Source organism: Elephantulus edwardii, unplaced genomic scaffold (genome assembly GCF_000299155.1).
Source record: "Elephantulus edwardii isolate Elephantulus edwardi_28Jun2011 unplaced genomic scaffold, EleEdw1.0 scaffold00079, whole genome shotgun sequence".
Taxonomy (NCBI): Eukaryota; Metazoa; Chordata; class Mammalia; order Macroscelidea; family Macroscelididae; genus Elephantulus; species Elephantulus edwardii.
The window spans coordinates 6,895,098-6,913,346 of record NW_006399829.1 but is presented as its reverse complement, the minus strand read 5'-3'; the positions used below and the strand labels follow the sequence as shown (position 1 = coordinate 6,913,346).

At 40.4% G+C, this 18,249-nt stretch overlaps 1 protein-coding gene across 1 annotated transcript in view; it reads left to right on the top strand.

Annotated features, from left to right (window-relative positions):
• MROH2B (maestro heat-like repeat family member 2B) overlaps window positions 1–18,249 on the top strand; it is a 142,460-nt gene that overhangs the window by 62,792 nt on the left and 61,419 nt on the right. The window contains exons 19-24 of the mRNA XM_006889584.1: window positions 4,802–4,918; window positions 6,760–6,867; window positions 9,483–9,635; window positions 15,220–15,246; window positions 16,706–16,825; window positions 17,333–17,412. Coding sequence (XP_006889646.1) covers window positions 4,802–4,918; window positions 6,760–6,867; window positions 9,483–9,635; window positions 15,220–15,246; window positions 16,706–16,825; window positions 17,333–17,412 — 605 coding nt within the window. The remainder of the gene's footprint in view (window positions 1–4,801; window positions 4,919–6,759; window positions 6,868–9,482; window positions 9,636–15,219; window positions 15,247–16,705; window positions 16,826–17,332; window positions 17,413–18,249) is intronic.

The following is an 18,249-nucleotide window of genomic DNA, read 5'->3' as shown; positions in this document are numbered from 1 at the left end:
AACTCAAGAGCCACCATTGTTCTCAACATTGTTCTCAATGGTGAAATATTAAAGGCATTCCCTTTGAGAACAGGAACTAGGCAAGGGTGATCGCTATAACCTCACCTAGTCAATATTGTACTAGAAGGCTTAGCGATAGCAATAAAAGCAGAAAAGGAAGTAAGAGGTATCCAAATTGACAAAGAGGAGGTAAAACTATCTCTTTGTGCAGATGATATGATAGTATACTTAGAAAACCCTCAGGAGTCAGCAAGGAAACTTCTAGAAATAGTTGACCATTCAGCAAATTGACAGGATACAAGAGCAACATACAAAAAATCAATTGGATTTCTCTACAGTGACAATGAGAATACAGAACTGGAGCTAAGAAAAACAATACCCTTGACAATAGCTAACCACAAGATTAAATACTTGGGAGTAAGTCTAACCAGAAGCACAAAGAATCTATTCAAAGTAAATTGCAAAACATTACTACAAGAAACAAAAAGAGACTTGGAGAAATGGAAGAATATACCTTGCTCATAGAAAGGAAGACTAAATATTGTGAAGATGACAAAACTACCAGAGGCCATCTTCATGTTCAATGCAATCCCAATACAAATACTAATTCCATTTTTCAACAAGATGGAAAAGGCAACCACCAATTTCATTTGGAATGGAAAGAGGCCCAGAATAAGCAAAGAACTCCTTAAAAAGAGAAACAAAGTTGGAGGCATCTCACTCCCTGATTTCAAATCCTACTACACTGCCAAGGTGGTCAAGACAGCGGGGTACTGGTACAATGACAGACACCTAGATCAATGAAATAGAATTGAGAAAGCAGAAATCAGTCCACCTACCTATGGTCAACTGATTTTTGACAAGAAAATTAAAACAGTTAAGTGGGGAAATGACAAATGGTGTTGGCAAAATTGGAAAACTATCTGCAGAAGACTCAAGTAAGATCCACATCTTACTCCAAGCACAAAAAACAACTCAAAGTATATCAAGGACCTAAGACGAAAACCAAGGACTATAAACTTCATTAGAGAACAGCTTGGGAGAATTCCACAAGCCCCAATCCACAACATAAACAGTCTTCCAAGCATCCTGCAAAATCTACAACCAGGAGAAGATAAAATAGTTGAATGGGACTTTCTACCAATCAAATCCCTATGCACATCCAAAACTTTTTCCAACAGGGTAAAAAAGGAAGCCACAGACTGAGGAAAAATATTTGGTAATGACATGTCCGGTATCTAGAATTTATAAAATACCCACACATCACAACAAAATAAAGGTAAACAACCCAATTGAAAAATGGGCACAGGATATGAACAGATACTTCACCAAAGAAGACATTCAGATGGCAAACAAACACACGATGTTCAAAATCCCTAGGTCTAAGAGAAATGCAAATCAAAACAACTATGAAATATCATCTCACTCCAGTAAGAATAGCAAAATTTAACAGAACAGCAAACAAGAAATGCTGGCAGGTTGTGGAGAAACTGGAACCATTATTCACTGTTCGTGGGAGTGTAAAATGGTGCAACCACTATGGAAGGAAGTATGGCCTTTTCTCAAAAAGTTGCAAATAGAGATATACCCTAAAGAAACCAGAACTGCCACCCAAGCAGATATATGCACACCCATGTTTATTGCTGCTTTGTTCATAATAGCAAGGAATTGGAAACAACCCATGTGCCCATCAACAAACAAATAGATAGAGAAGTTGTGGTATATTCACACAATGCAATACTATGCTTCATTGAAAAACAAGGAACTCATGAATTATCATACAAAATGGGTAACCTTGGAGTATGTTATGCTGAGTGAAATATCTCAGTCACAAAAAGAAAAATACTGCCACTGTTGTAAAGGGAGACTGACACTGGGGTTGGAGGGAACCTAAGGGAAAAAAAGGGGGATTAATTACATATACTGCAATGAAACAGATAAAGAAAGAGCTGTCTAAAAGGGATATATGATTAGGTATTACTATCGTGACAGGAGTCCAGAATGAAGGCTGCATAGGGGAGTGGACTGAGGGGGAGGGATAGTATAATACTGAAATATTTTTTTTTTACTTTTCAAAGAGAAGAGTGAACTGGAGGGGAGGGGGCAGGGTGGAAAGTGTGCAACAATGGAAATCTAGAATCTCTGTAAATTTTCATTAAAATTAATAAAAAAGGGAGGGAGAGAATTCTTGCTTGACTCCACAATCAATGCTCTTGGCACCAGCAGTCAGAAAATCAAAAGACAAATTGTGTTGGGAAAATCTGCTATTAGAGACCTCTCCAAAGTACTCAGAAGTAACGATGTCAATCTAGAGACTAAAGCATGCCAGATTCCAGGCCATGGTGTTCACAATTACTCGTTATGCATCAGAGAGCTTAAATGACTAAGGATGACAGAAGAATTGATGCCTTTGATTCTTGTGCTGGAGAAGAGTCGTGAATATACCATGGACTGAGAAGAAATGGGTCTGTCTTCGAGATAGTAAAACCAAATTTTTCCTTGGAGGCTAAGATTTTGAACCTCCATCTCACATACCTTAGACACATGGCCAGTAGAAACTGTTCCTTGGAGAAGGACGTCATTCTCAGAAGGGTGGAGGAACAAACAATGCAGGAAAGGAAGACCCCAGATGAGGTTTATTGCTATATAGTAACTTGGAGCAATGGAGGTAGGTGTGTCAAAGTCAGTGAGACTGGCTCAGGATATGGCAGGCTTCAGAGCTGTTGTACATAGGGTCACTATGAGTTGCATGTAATTCAACAGCACATGACAACAAAAACCACCACCTATGTACTACAAGTATAACTATTCCTCTATTGTTCATGGGATTTTCAGAAGTCTGTTTTTAAGAAGTATATCGCCAGTCCTGCTTCCTAGTCTGTCTTAATCTAGCAGCTCTACTAAAGCCTGTCTACCATGAGTAACCCTTGTGGCATTAGACATACCAGTGGCATAGCTTTCAGTATCACAACAGCCCACAAATTATCTCAGTACAGTAAACTGACTGAAATGATGTACCAATTAGAACAATATTCTCCCCAAACACAACAAACTGACAACTTAGTTTGTAACTCTAATAGTGAATCAGTCTTCAAACCATGCTTTAGGACAGAGTTCAGGTCTGTTGTTCATAGAGTCATTATCGGTCCTACTCTACTTGACAACAACATAATTATATACGAACGTCCCTATACCTACATGAAAAAAGATGATAAAGCTTCATTCCATATACTTTTGGCATGTTGCTAGGAGAGGTTATTCCTTGGAGAGGGACATCATGCATGGAAAGGTGGAAAGTTGTTAAAGGAGAGGAAGACCTCAACCAGGTGAGTTGACACAGCAACTGCAACAAAGGGCTGAGGGTGTCAGAGATTGCCAGGATGGCACAAAGTAGGACAGGGTTCAGATCTGTCCATATAGAGTCTCTTTGAGCTGTACTCCACTCAACAGTATCTAACAACAACAACAGTGTACAAACAGGAAGCTCTGGTGGCCTAGTGGTAAGAAACTGCACTGCAGTCCCAAAGGCATGTACCATCTGCTCCATGGTAGAAGACAATTTCCTCCTGTGCAATTGTTGTTGTTGCTGTTGTTTGGTGCCGTCGAGTTGTAGATGACTCATAGCGACCCTATGAATGAACAGCCTGAGCACTGTTCGTACATAGAGTTTCCGGAGGCAAGCCATTTCAGAAGTGGATGCCACTCCTGCTTCCAGGCTTGATTTAGTCGGGAAGCTCCAGCCAGCACTGTCCACCATGGGGACCCATTAACACGACTGACACATCACTGGCACAGTCTTCAGCATCACAGCAACCACAAGTTACCTCTGTACAGCAACTCACAGACCAGTGCTATACCACCTAGAAGAACGGCCTTTAAAAACTTGCCAGAGGATCAGCGATGGGTCAGTTCTGATTCATTGCAAATGTGCAGCTAGGCATATGCTTTGGTGTCCAAATGCAAGCAACTGCTGGGCTGTCCGGATTCCCTCCAGTCATATCTGTAAGTCTTTTGTGACTTGTAGTGAGCAAGTATATTCATTCATGTCCTATTTTCCTTAACTTCCTCCTGACACTATAGAGCAAGCAAGAATAAGAGTGGTATAATGAATTTAACATTCTCATTACTAAATTCCCTTCATACTCTTTTACCATTATTTCTCCATTGAGAAGCTTCTTTCCTTACTCAGAGACACTGTTTCATGTGACTTTCCTGGACCCCTGACACTGCTCTGGGTTAACCCTACTGGTCACCTCACACTATTCCTGGGAGAAAAACCATAGCAGTGCTGGAAATAATGATCAAGATCCTCTGCCATATTCATGGTCTGAACATAGAGACAGAAAAATGGAACATGATGAGAGAGGGGCAGGTATTTCAATGGCAGAGCTCAAAATTCTCTTATTGCCATAGAGTTGGAACCGACTTAATAGCTAATCCTCTAGTGGATTTCAAGAAGCTTTAAATCATACAGGAGGAGATTATCAATTTTTGTCTCACAGGCCTGCTTGTGAACTTGAATCATCAAAGGGGCCAAAGTGACCTTTGGAATAGCAGCACAACTTCCTGTGGAACACAACACCAGAGCTTCCTACAAAGTGCAGAGGGGTATGAAAAAGAGCTCAGGTGGAAGGCAGAGCCTGGGGAAAGCAAATGTTGCCAAGAAGAGAGAGCTTGAAGTTCCAGAGATGTTATTAAGTATTAAGTCACTCATTGCCTTTCCCTTGGGTAACCACTTGAACACACTTTTGGACAGTTTTACTTCCCAAACTCTAGCGTCCAGTTGTGTTTTGTTTTGCAGAAATTCCTTTGGAAAGCCTTGGGAACAACATTAGCATACTGCCAGGATACAGGCTTCGTAAGCTCACAGCTTAAGGAGTTTCTAATGGCACCCAACCAACTAGGAGATCAACGACAGGTGGGAGCTCTTTCTCTTAATTTTCTTCTTTTGGGAGAAGTTGTCTATTTCTAAAAACATCCAACAATATACTCAGAAGCTGTCACTAGAACTTTTAGGAAAGAAGGAAATGAGGCTTCCAAGTTTCAAATATCAACAAGTAATTAAAGAATAGAGTGTCAGTTCAGGCATCAAAATGTTTATTGTGGGGTATTGTTTATTTTTTTTCTGAATTGTGTCTCTCAGACCCTCTAAATGACCTCTGGGAAGTGTTAATAAATAAGTTTCTTAATCTCAGTGAGTCCAGACCGATTTTTTTAAAACTTATTTTATTATATTTTGTGTCTAGACCATCAAATCAGATCTGACTGGTACAAGAGAAGATTGCGCCTCCTTCTCCAGCAAAGCATCTGGTGGATTTGAACCATGTGCCTCTGGGATTGCAGTGCAGCTTCTTGCCACTATGCCACCAGAGCTCCCTAGATTGACTTTTGAAACCAAAAACTTGTTCTGCGTTCATTTTCTCAGCAGCCGAGTGTAGGAGTTGGTAAAGATGGGCTGCAGAGTTAAGAGGCATCAAGTTCTAGAAGTTGCCAGACTAAGTGAGAGGAGGATAATGGAATATGGATCGTAGTGTGGAAAGTTAGGGAGGAAGATGAGAAGTTAGCAAGATGAATAGAGAGCTAAAATAGAGAGCATAGGAGATGAGAGTACAGAGAGTAAAAGACACAGAGAACCTTGTATAAGGGCTGTCAGGCAACAAGCTCTCAAAGAATCATTTCAAGCATCCTCTGGTAGCTAAGAACTAAGAAAAGAACTCTTTGAGGCCTTGATGACAGGAGTCCGGCCTCTTGTGTTCTCATGGTTCTCAAGCTCCAAATGAAATATAAGAGGATTCATGAAAGTACTTTTATTAAAATCATCCTAGTGCAAGAGAGATGGGGAAGGGAGAATATGGGAATATAATCATAGCTTGTGGAGCAAGAGCTCACAGCTTTGAAAAAATTAATCACTTAAAATATCATAAAGTTTCAGCAGCAGAATGACCTGATACTTACCAACTCAAGTTTTTTTTAAAAAGGAGAGACAGAAATCTTCATTGGAATTCTCTAGTATAAGATTAGGAACTTCTACTAGCCTAGCAATAAGAAGCTGTGCTGAGATCCCCAAGGAGCAAGGTTCAGATCCACCAACTGCTCCGCGAGCGGATGTGCAATTTCTTCCCGTGTGATTTACTGCCTCTGAAAACCCACTGAAGTGTCAGCTATGAGTCAGTTCCAATTTGACGGCAAGCAACAAGAAGAAGTCTAGGATGAAAACATTAAAACTTCAGAATGGCCTGAAAGGCCCGCCATAGAACCAAGCCTCTGCTTCTCCGACTTTATCTGACCCTGCTTTTCTTGTCATTTGCTCCACTCTATGCACCTCCTCTGTGGTCCTCAAGGCCTTTAGAAGAACTTACTGTGTTTAGAACCATCCTTTTCAGATAGATAATCTAATGGCTCACTCTTTCACCTGTTTCTATTTTCTCTCTGTGTTCCCTATTGATAAGATCTCCTCTGACCATCCTATTTAAATTGCAAGTTAACCCTTGTCCTCACCAATTATTTCTTTTTTGCTTTTTCCCCCTTCTGCATAGCACTTACCTCCATGATAAAAAATTTACATGTTTATGTAGTGATTTCTCACCATCACTTCCCTTCACCGTGTGACACAGAAGGATGGAGATTACGATGTGCTCTGTTCACGACTATATCCTCAAATACTCCATGTGGTGCCTGGCATATAATAGGTGCTCAATAAATATTTGTTGATTTACTGTCTGGTTCCATTCACAATCCTGTACCTTTTCTGATTTTTAGGGAGTAGCATCTATTTTAGGACACTGTGCAGAAAACCATTTTGATGTTGTCTTAAAAGTCCTTAAAGCTTTCCAAGATCGAGAAAAATTTTTCGTGAATCGATGTAAGGTAAGGAAAATGATACTGATCCCATCAATGAATATTCCTTCTCCATGGTACTCTTAGTCCTTATTCCAAGTCAAAACTGCTCAAACCCAGGCCCTATAAAGTGACCAATTCTGTAAAAATCTACTTCATTTTGCCATCTCTAATGCTAAATCCCTGGGTGGGGCCAAAGACTAATACACTCAGCTGTTAAATGAAAGGTGACGTTTTGAACATACACAAAGCCCCCTTGGAAGAAATGTTCGGTGATCTAATGCCAAAAGATCAGTCATTGAAAACCGTATGGGCCACAGTTCTACTCTGGCACACATGGGGTCACGACGAGTCAAAATGAGACACACAAGAAGGAGCTCTGGTGACCTAGTGGTAAGAAGTTGCACTACAATCCCAGGGGTGGCTGTTCGAATCCACCAGATACTCTGCCGGAGAAGGAGGGACAATCTCCTCCTGTACCACTCAGATCTGATTTGACGGTAAATATACAAAAAATAATAAAATAAAATATAAAAAATACATACAAATGAGCCCCACAGCAACCGAGTTTTTGTTTAATACTGATGTGGAAGATCACAGTAAGGTCTAGATATGTCCTCTTTGATTCCTATATCAGCTTCTGATTTCCTAGGGGAGAGGAAATTTATTAAAAGTTAATGTTCGTTTTCTCATAACCACCTCTCTTAACACCTACTAGGTTCCTGACAGAGATGTGGGTCTTAAATTTGAACAAACCACCTTGCACAAGTTTGAACTGATTTTAAGCCCTGTAGCTTAGTGAGGAAATGTGCTGTCAACCGAAGGGAACTTGGTTTAAATCCACCAGGTGTTCCAGGGCTTGTGGAGAGGGGCAGGGAGGGAAAGGATCGGCATTCTCCTCTAGTGTGATTTACTACCTCCGAAAAAAGCCAGCTGTAGGGTCACCTAAGTGTCAGTTTCCATTTAACCGTACATAGCAACAACAACAAGTGTTCTGTAGAATTAGAAGGAAGTAGGTTAAAAAGTTATGAGGAGAAGTGTGACGTCAGGATTGGTGGAAGATCTAATAACAATCTGCGTTATGCAGATGACACAACCCTGCTTGCTGAAATTGAGGAGGACCTCATGCACTTGCTGCAGAGGGTCAAGGACTGCAGCCTTCAGTATGGACTGAGGCTCAATGTCAAGAAGACAAAGATTCTCACCACTGGTCCAATTGGTAGCATCAGAATGGATGGTGAAGAGATTGAGACTGTTCACAGCTTCCATTTGCTCAGCTCCACTGTCAACACTCTTGGCACCAGCAGCCAGGAAATCAAAAAACGTATCGCGATGGGAAAGTCTGCTGTTAGAGACCTCTCCAAAGTACTGAAGAGCAACGGTGTCTCTTTGGAGACTAAGGTGTGCCTGATACAGGCCATGGTCTTTGCAATCACTTGTCATGCGTCAGAGAGTTGGACAATGACTAGCGAGGATAGAAGGAGAATTGATGCCTTTAAGCTATGGTGCTGGAGAAGAGTATTGAATGTACCCTGGACTACCAAGAAAACAAACAGATTCATCCTGGAGAGGGTTAAACCAAGCAACTCCTTGGAGGCAAGGATTCTGGAGCTTCGTCTGACATACTTTGGACATGTTGTAAGGAGAGACAGGTCCTTGGAGAGGGACATCATGCTTGGTAGGGTGAAGGGACAGCGCAGGAGGGAAAGACTCTCTATAAGGTGGATTGATTCAGTAACTGGGGTAATCGGAATGGGTGTGTCAGAGGCAATGCGATTGGCACAGGATAGAGCAGGGTTGTACCTAGGGTCGCTATGAGTCACAAATGACTTGACAGCACATAACAAGAACAACAAGATTAAAAAGACATGAGGTATTTGCTGCGGAAGGTCACAGACTATAGTCTTCAATATGAGTTGAAGCTCAATATTAAGAAAACAAAGATTCTCACCACTGGGCCAATTCAGCAGCTTCATGATGAAGAAGAAAGGGAGGTCGTTGATAACTTCAGCTTACCTGGTCCCACAATCAACGCTCTTGGCACCAGCAGTCAGGAAATCAAAAGATGAATTGCACAGGGTAAGTCTGCTATCAGGAACCTCTCTAGAGTACTAACGAGCAATGATGTCAGTCTGGAGACTAAGGTGCACCTGATTCAGGCCATGGTCTTCACAATTACTTGCTACACATCAGAGAGCCAGACAATAACTAAGAATGATAGAAAAGGATCAATACCTTTGAGTTGTGGTGCTGGAGAAGAGTGTTGAACATACTGTGGACTACCAGGAGAACAAACAGATCTGCCCTGGTAAGGGTGAAACCAGGCTTCTCCCTGCAAGCAAGGATTCTGAAGCTCCATTTCATATACTTTAGGAATATGGCCAGGAGAAATCAGTCCTTGGAGAGGGGCATCGTGCTTAAAAGGGTGGTAGACAGCACAGGCGAGAAAGACTCGAGATGAGATGAATTGACTCAATGACTGGAAAAATTAGTCTGTCAGAGACGATGGGACTAGCTCAGGATAGGGCAGGTTTCAGAGCTAATGTACATGGGGTCACTATGAGTTGATAGCTCAAAACAACAAGGGTAAAAAGAAAGGGAACTACATTGGTCACAATTTCTCTTCCTCTCTTTCTGGTTTCCAGGGTCTTTTCTCTGGTAAAAAGAACCTGTCCAAGACAGACATCATGATCATCTACGGAGCTATGGCCCTTCATGCGCCCAAAGAGCAACTTCTTACCAGGGTAGACCAAGACATGGTGTCTCAAGTCATGCTTCTTTACAACCAGTGCTGTCAGGTAATGGCCACCACAGGCTGCCTTGACTTACAGACTGGAGCTCTCGGACTTCCGAGGAGCTCAGCTCTGGGAAATCCTCAGGGTCACAGAATTACATACAGATCAAAGGACACAGTCCAATGGAAACATAGGATCTGGCATATAGGGGGATGGGAAAATGAGATGGGAGTAGAAAAGGTATTATAAAAGGGAAGACCACAGGCAATTCATTTCTTTATGTATGTCCTACAAGTTCCAGTCCTGGGGGCTCTTGTGCTGTGGCCTGTAATGAATTGTTTTGCTAGATCAAAGGTTACACTTCTCTGGCAGCTTGAAACCACTTGTGACTCTGCTGGAGGGGAATAAAAACAAACAAACTGGGAATGTCTCATAGATTGATTTACAGCCTTGGAAAACAACTCAATGACTCCGTTCCAACTCAATGGCAATGAGAGATAGAAGGAAGTCCTATCTATGATGTCTTCCCAGATAGATCAAGTGCTTTCTGGATCTCCCTTTTGCTGGAATTTAAAGCAATTTTTCTTGTCCCAAGAGCTCAGATTTGTTGTGCTACCAAATCCACCAGCTGCTCTGTGAGGAAAAGACGGGCACTCTCCTCCTGCGTGATTTACAGGCTCTGAAAACCTCCTGGAGGGTCAGCTATGAGTTGGGTCCAATTTGGTGGCAGATCGCAACAACAATTCTTGCACCCCCTTTGGCAAAGTAGGTAACATAGATTATTGATGAGTCAGTTGTGACTCATAATAATTCTCTGTGACAGCAGAACTGTGCTCCACTGAGAGTCTAAGTGTTGGATTTTCAGAAATATTTATCCAGACCTTTCCACCAAAAGTACGTATGAGTGGATTGTAATGACTGGCCTTTAAATTAGCATTGAAGTGCTTAACTAATCCCATCAGCTGGTTCATTACTTCCTTATAATCATACTTGGCTTCTAACCAAAACATTGGTGGTTCACACCTGCCCAGAGGTGCCTTAGATGAAAAGCTTGGACATATATTACTAAAAAAGATCAATAATTGACGAAATATTCTGTAACATGGGCAAACTAGAACACATTACGCTGAATCACATAAATCAGACAATTATGGTATTAGATGGCTAATATAAGAAGCTGAACAACAGTTTCTCGGATGAGTTTGTCTTAGATAGGCTCTTTATTCCCCAGAGAAAAGACCCTGAAAACCAGGAAGAAGGGCATGCAAACTCAATTAATTCCATATTTATTCCAGTCATCCTGACCCTTCCTGACATTCCTGAAATATATCAAGACTGTGTCGATGCTAGAGTCACCTAACTAAGTCAGAATTCTGATCATTTCCGTCTCCATCAGCATTTTCTTCCTACCTTTAATCAACAGCCTTTTACATATTATCGATTCAGACATTTGCTGAATTGAATTTCGGTTAGCTACATAAGAACCCAACAGGGGTCAAATTTAAAAATAAAGCTTTTCCAGGAACACTGTAGGTGGGTATTTGTTAGAGATCTTTACACGACTCTCATCCACAGCCACCTTGGGGAGCTTTGTTGATTAGACACCCTCTGCTTCTCCCATTACATTGCCAACATCATGATGTTACACCTTACAATCCCGTCTCTCTTCCTCGGGGCTTCATGTTTGAGATATGGATGCCCTTGACACTCATTCATGTGTCAACGTAATAAGAAAGAAATCTCGGAGCATTGCAATGTCATAGATAGAAGTATATGCTGATGGGCAATAAAAGACAATGATGCTCACACCTTACCTGCACCAGAATCACTTGGAAAGCATGCTAAAAACAGAAAACTGCATGAACTGCAATCTTCAGGTATAGACTCTATTTTTTTTAATATGGTCTTTAGGAAATAACATGTGCATCCAGAATTTGATAATCAATAAAAAGAATCAAAAGTAATATAAGGTTTAAACTAACTTTTAAAGGTTAAACTAATTTTCAGTCAACCATTGAGAATATTGAAGAATAAAAGAAGGGAGGTAAAGATGACTTCTTCAGAGTATGAAGAACAGCATATATTCATATAGCATATGAATTCCTAAATCTCACTCTACTATGGAAAAACTCATATTAGAAACCAAAGGAGTTACGGGGAGAATGGATGAAAGACCGAACTCTAAAAATTGTTTTCTAAATGTCGTGTTAAAAAAATTGGGAACCTAATGAAAGTTGAAAACCAAGTGGCATGGTTTCCCACATGATAAATAGTTGTAGTTGCTGTTTTTATGTGCTATCAAGTTGCCTGTGACTCTTCGTGACAATTGAGCACAATAGGTCTTAACCTTGCCCTATCCTGAGCCAGACACATTGACTTTGACACACCTACCCCTAGCTTTTTATCCTAGTTTCTGTGTCAATCCATCTCATCCAAGGTCTTCCTCTCCTGAGCTATTCCTCCACTTTTCAAAGCATTATGTCCTTCTCCAATGACTGGTCTTTCCTGGCAATATGTCCAAGGTATGTGAGACAGAATTTTAAAATCCTTGCCTCCGAGGAGAAACTTGGTTTCATCCTCTCTGTGATAGACTTGTTTGTTCTCTTAGTGGTCTGTGGTATGTTCAATACTATTCTCCTGCACCACAACACAAAGGCATTGGTTCTTCTGTCATCCTTAGTCATTGTCCAACTCTCTGACACATAGCAAGTAATTGCAAAGACTATGAATCGGGCACATCTTAGTCTCTCTGCACTCACATCATTACTCTTTAGCACTTTGGAGAGGTCCCTGACAGACAACTTTCCCAAAGCAAATAATTTTTTTTATTTCTGGACTTCTTTTTTTAATTAAATTTTATTCCTTTTAATGAACATTTACAGAGATTTTGGGTTTCCATTCATTCATTGTTGCACTATTTTCTTTACCTCCTCCCCAGTTCGGTCCCCTCCCCCCCCCCGAAAGTCTGTTTTAATTGTCCAATTGCGATTTCCTGACTTCTGGGGCCAAGAGTGCTGATTGTAAAACCAAGCAAGCTGAAATTGTTAACAACCACAATCTGTTCTCCATCTATTATGACGCTGCCATTTGGCCTACTGGTGAGAATTTTTGTCTTCTTGATGTTGAGCTTCAATCCATATTGAAAGACTTCAGTCCTTAACCTTCTGCAGCAAATGCTTCAGGTCCTCAATTTTGGCAAGCAAGATTGTGTTATCTGCATAATGCAGGTTGTTGATGAGTCTTCCTCCAATCCTGGTGCCACATTTTTCCTCATAAAACCCACCCTCTTGAATGTTCTGTTCCTCATACAGTTTTAAAAGATATGGAGACAAGATTGATCCCTGATCCACTCCTTTCCTTATTTTGAACTATGCAGTCATTCCTTGCTCTATTCTGATGACTGCATCCTGGTCCAAGCATAGTTGTCACAAGAGCACAATCAGATGTTCTTGGATTCCCATTATTTACAAGGTTAGTCATAATTTGTGGTGATCCACATAGTCAAACGCTTTGTGTAGTCAATGAAACAGTCCTCTGGTACTCGTTGCTTTCTGGCAATATCCATCTGACATTGGCAATAATGTCTCTAATTCTGAGGCCTCTTCTAAACATAACTGTCAATGTACTTTTCCAGTCATTTTTGGATATTCTTCAGCAGGCTTTTGCTTGTGTGTGATATGTGTGATATTGTTTGATTATTTCCACACTCTGCCAGGTTGTTTAACTAGATTAACTAGAGTGCCAAGAAGGCAAAGCAAAGGGAAGATAGGAGGAAGAGGCTGAGCAGAAGATTTCAAAGGGCAGAGCCAGAAGACAAAACAAAGTATGACATGAAATCTGCAAAGAGCTGGAGTTGGAAAATTTTAAGGGCTGAACTCACTTGTCATTTCATGAGCTGTAGGAACTAAAGAACAACTTCAAGCACTAAGTTGCAACACTTAAGGATGCTTTGGGCAGAATATTGAATGATTCAGGACACATTAAAAGAAGATGGAAAGAGTACACAGAGTTACTATACCAAAAGAATTGGCTAACACAGAATAATTACATGAAGCATTAAGAAACAATGGTGATGAAGGAGGAAGTTCAAACTGTTCTAAAGGATTTGGCAAAAAACAAAGCCCCAGGAATTGACGGAATATCAATTGACATATCTCAACAAACAGATGCTCCCCTGGACATGCTGATCAAATTGTGCCAAAAAGAAGATAAAGAGTTAGGAAGTACATGAATTCTACCTTTACAAATGAGATGAAGGAGACTTATCTGAAGTCTAATAAATAGTCATAATGCTGCATATGGGTCTATAAGTTTCATAATACACATCATACTGAAATCGTTATTGTTGTTGATTGCCTTCAAGTCAAGAACAACTCATAGCAACCCTATGAATAAAAGACCTGAAGCCCCTCTACAACTATCGACATTTATCAAAGTTCATAGAGTTTCCCAAGGCGTGTTATTTGAGAAGTGGATGCCACTCCTGCTTCCAATAGTTGATAGATATTTAAGGAGTATGTGTAGACATTTTGGGTACTGGTAGTTCCCAATTTGGCCTTTTGGAGGAAGTGTAACCAGGGTGGTCATTAGAGGTGACGATGCTGAAATTTCTTCTCACAGTCTCTGGGAATGTTGTTAAGTATGCAGAAAAAGACATCATGTTGGAAAAGGTAGAGAGGGTCAGCAAAATAGAAGAGGGCCCTCAACAAGATGGACTGACACAGTGGGTGCAACAATGGACTAGAGCATAGTGCAGATCACAAGGATGACACACAATAGAGCAAGATTCCTCACAGGGAAGTCAGCATTGTTCTTGAGGCTCCCATTCATTGGCACCTGAAAACAATGGCATCCAACTTATAATGAGGTTCTGTTCTGACAACTCCATTGTCAGTCATTTCATCCATAAATCAGTACTTGTTTGAGGTATTTTTTTCCTCGTCATTATTATCTTTTATTATTAGTATCTTTAGAAATCTGATCTTTATTTATTTCTGTCATCATGGTGGTGTACCTTTGAGTCAGAATCAACCATAGTTGACCCTCCAGAGAGTTTTCAGAGGCAATAAATCACAGAGGAGTAGATTGCTCCTCTTTCTTCAGTTGAGAAGCTCATGGATTTGAACCATGTGCCTTTGGGACAACAGTGCAGTTTCTTACCACTAGGCCACCAGAGCTTCCTTTATTTAACTTTGAGAATTAGAAATATTACATATAAACATCAGCATTGTGTATAGTTGTTGTTGTTGTTGTTATGTACCATAGAGTTGGAACCAACCCATAGGTGACCCTCCAGCAGGCTTTCAGAGGCAATTAATCAGACAAGAGGAGATTGACCATCCTTCTCCCACAGAGCAGCTGGCCTCGAACAATGTGCCTTCAGGATGACAGTGCAGCTTCCTGCCACTAAGCCACCAGAGCTCCCTAATACATAGCTCATTGACGCTGATGGCCTAAAGGTAAGAAGCTGCACTACAATCCCAAAGACACACAGTTTAAATCCACCAGTTTCTCTGCGGGAGAAGGATGAGCTGTCCTCCTGAGTGATTACAGCCTCTGAATATCTGCAGGAGGGTCAGCTATGGGTCAGTTCTGACTTGATGGTACACATCACCAACTCACTGACTGTTTATCTTTGATTTTTCAGGTTCTGGGCATGTCTGTGATGAATAAGGTATGAACAAGGATACAGAAGATGATAGAAATAGTTGATATAGATTGTAGTGTGTGTGTGTGTGTGTGTGTGTGTGTGTGTGTGTGTCTAGTACTTACGTAAGTCATGTTTCATTGAAGTGCAGTAAACATAGCATTTCCTCTCATTTGACTCCAGGGCAAAAGATCCTACTATTTACTAATTAATTCCACTCTGAAACTGAGATTTCTGAGCCTAGTCTGAGGTAAACCAAGGTATTCTATTCCAGTTTCAAGTGTTTTGAAACTTAAACTAGTGTTTTGAAAGTTAAACCAGTGTTTTTTCAACTCTGAATTATGACACACTAGTTAGATAAAAATGTGTTAGACTTAAAAGATAACTGGGAAAGTCTACAGTCAGGGATCTCTCTAAAGTATTGGGGAGCAATGATGCTAATTGAGGAGCAATGATGCTAGTTTGAGGGCTAAGGAACACTTGATTCAGGCCATGTTCTTTTCAATCACTTGCCATACTGCTGAGAGCTAGACAGTAAGTTACAATGATAGAAGAAGAATTGATGTCTTTGAACTGTAGTGTTGGTGAAGAGTAGGGAACATATCTCATGGACTGCTAAAAGAACAGATAAGTCTTAGAGAAGGTGCGGCCAGAGTGCTCCTTGGAGGCAAAGATGGCAAAACTTGTCTCACATACTTCAAGCATGCTGCTAGGAGAGGCTATTTCTGGGTGACGGACATCATGCCTTGGAACATGGAGGGATGGTGAAAGAAAAAGACCCTCAACAAGATGAGTTAACACAGTGACTGCAGCTACAGACACAAGTATGTCAGAGATTGTGAGGATTTCACAGGACAGAATTGGATTCGTCTGTTTGTTGTACTGTGAGTCAACTCAAGGGCACCTAACAACAACAATAGATAGCCTGAACGTTCTCAGGAAGTAGAAGAGTACATAAAAATATAGCCTTGGCAACTATTTAAAAAATTTGTTTCTGGAATATATTATATAATTTATGCATATAAGTACCAGGTAGACCAGTAAACTATTTCATGTAGGTTATTTGCTAAAGAAACCTAAGCAAGTTATCAATAGGTGATAAAGGGAGATAATGACCTTTGTTTTATAACTTCCTTGTAACTTCAATAAGGAACTCTGGTAGTATAATAAATTATGTTAGAACTGTTAACCAAATGGTCAAAGGTTCAAATTCACAAAATATTCCATGGGAGAAAAATGGACCCTCCAGTAAAGATTTAAAGCCTCAGAAACCCGATAGAGGGTCACGCTGAGTCAAAATTGAATTAAAATCAGTGGATTTCGTTTCTTGATTTTGCAACCTCAATGCTAGGCCAGAGGTAGAGATGCTAAAGGGATCTAAGAGTTTCGCTCCTGTCTGGACACTTATTTCAACCCCAGGTTGAATGGTGGGAGATCTAGTGTGATACCTAAGACCTTGGCTTGCACCAGGATCCTTTTGCCTTAGGACATGGATCTGCAGATGAGTTTCACAAGAAGCATCACAGAGATCAGCATTGCTATTCAAGAGGCCCAGGAGCAAGGTTTCAGATTTTCCCACAAGGAATTGCTGCTCGGTTACATGCTGGTGAGTGTGCCAACAAAGCATTGGGAGGGTCCTGGAGAGTTCCATTATGAATAGTTCAGGGTTTTCATAAAAATGGTTACAATCTTTTTTTAAACTTTTTTATTATTATTCAAATTTGCAGAGTCTTTGGATTTCCATTCATTCATTGTTGCACTTTTCTCCCTGCCCACCCTTCCTGCCTAGTTCGCTCTTCTCTTATATAGTCCCTCCCCCCAAGACCACTCAACTATGTAGCCTTCGTTCTGGGCTCCTGTCATGACAATAATACCTAATCATATATCCCTTTTAAACAGTTCTTTCCCTCATCTGTGTGTGTGTGTGTGTGTGTGTGTGTGTGTGTGTTTTTAAAAAAAAAAAAGTTTAAAATCTATCAGTCCCAACCAACGCAGTTCTGTGTCATATTTTAACCAAAGGCACCCAAGGGTTCAATGAGGCAGCAGAAGCGTTTGGGATAGCTGAAGGCGTCCCATCCTTTCTGAATCATCAATCTCCTCGTTTCTGTTGTAGGACTTCATTAGAGATGAACCCCTGGATTCGTTAGCTACTCCTGTTCGATGGAAAGCCTTAATTGCCATCAGATACCTAAGGTAGAGAGTGTCTTTTTATTCTCCTTGAAAATGTATTTCCCAATTGCTAACTCCTGTCCCGCTCACTTGTTTATCTATCAGTCCACATCCCAATGCACCTACCTCAAAATGGCCATGGTTCATCAATGCGCTTAAGATGGAGGTGTTTTTGCCTTTCTAAAGAGCTATGAGTTGGGTGAGAAACTGATCTTTTGGGACTAAAGAGCAGCTCAGAGAGATCAGATTACTGATATATGAAAACTGAAATTCTGTGGAAATAAGGGATATTTTTCTTCCTCAATCATAACTTGTGGGCAAATTTTAATGATTCAATTCAAAATTTTTGCCAACTCTAATCCCATTCTAATAGGATAGCAGCAACAAATTGAAGAAGAAAATACTGTGAAAGCACACTTTTAAAAGAATATTCTTCTTCCAGAAGAAATATGAAAGCGCATACACTTAAAAAGATATAGAGGAAAAAGAGAGAAATAAGAGTTCATTGACAAAATTTGGAAAATACAGAAAATGTCTAAAAATTATGGAAATAAACTACAAAAATCCCCCTATTGTGGGATTTGGTAAATATTTGTGTTGTTGGGTTTTTTTTTTTCCTACCCATCCACTTTTTATCACAGAGTTGAAATCCTATTATGTATATGATTTTCTTCATCCTGTTTTTTTTTCTCATTTCACCACATTATTACCAATTCTTCCAGATAATTTTTTTCTAACTTCCTAAAAGCTCATTGGTTGCAACAATGGACTTCAAGATGAGGCAAACAGGAGAAAGTTTTAACTTAGCAACACTTGGAAAATGTATCCAGAAGGCCCTGGCCAATTCTATTACTGAGTGCA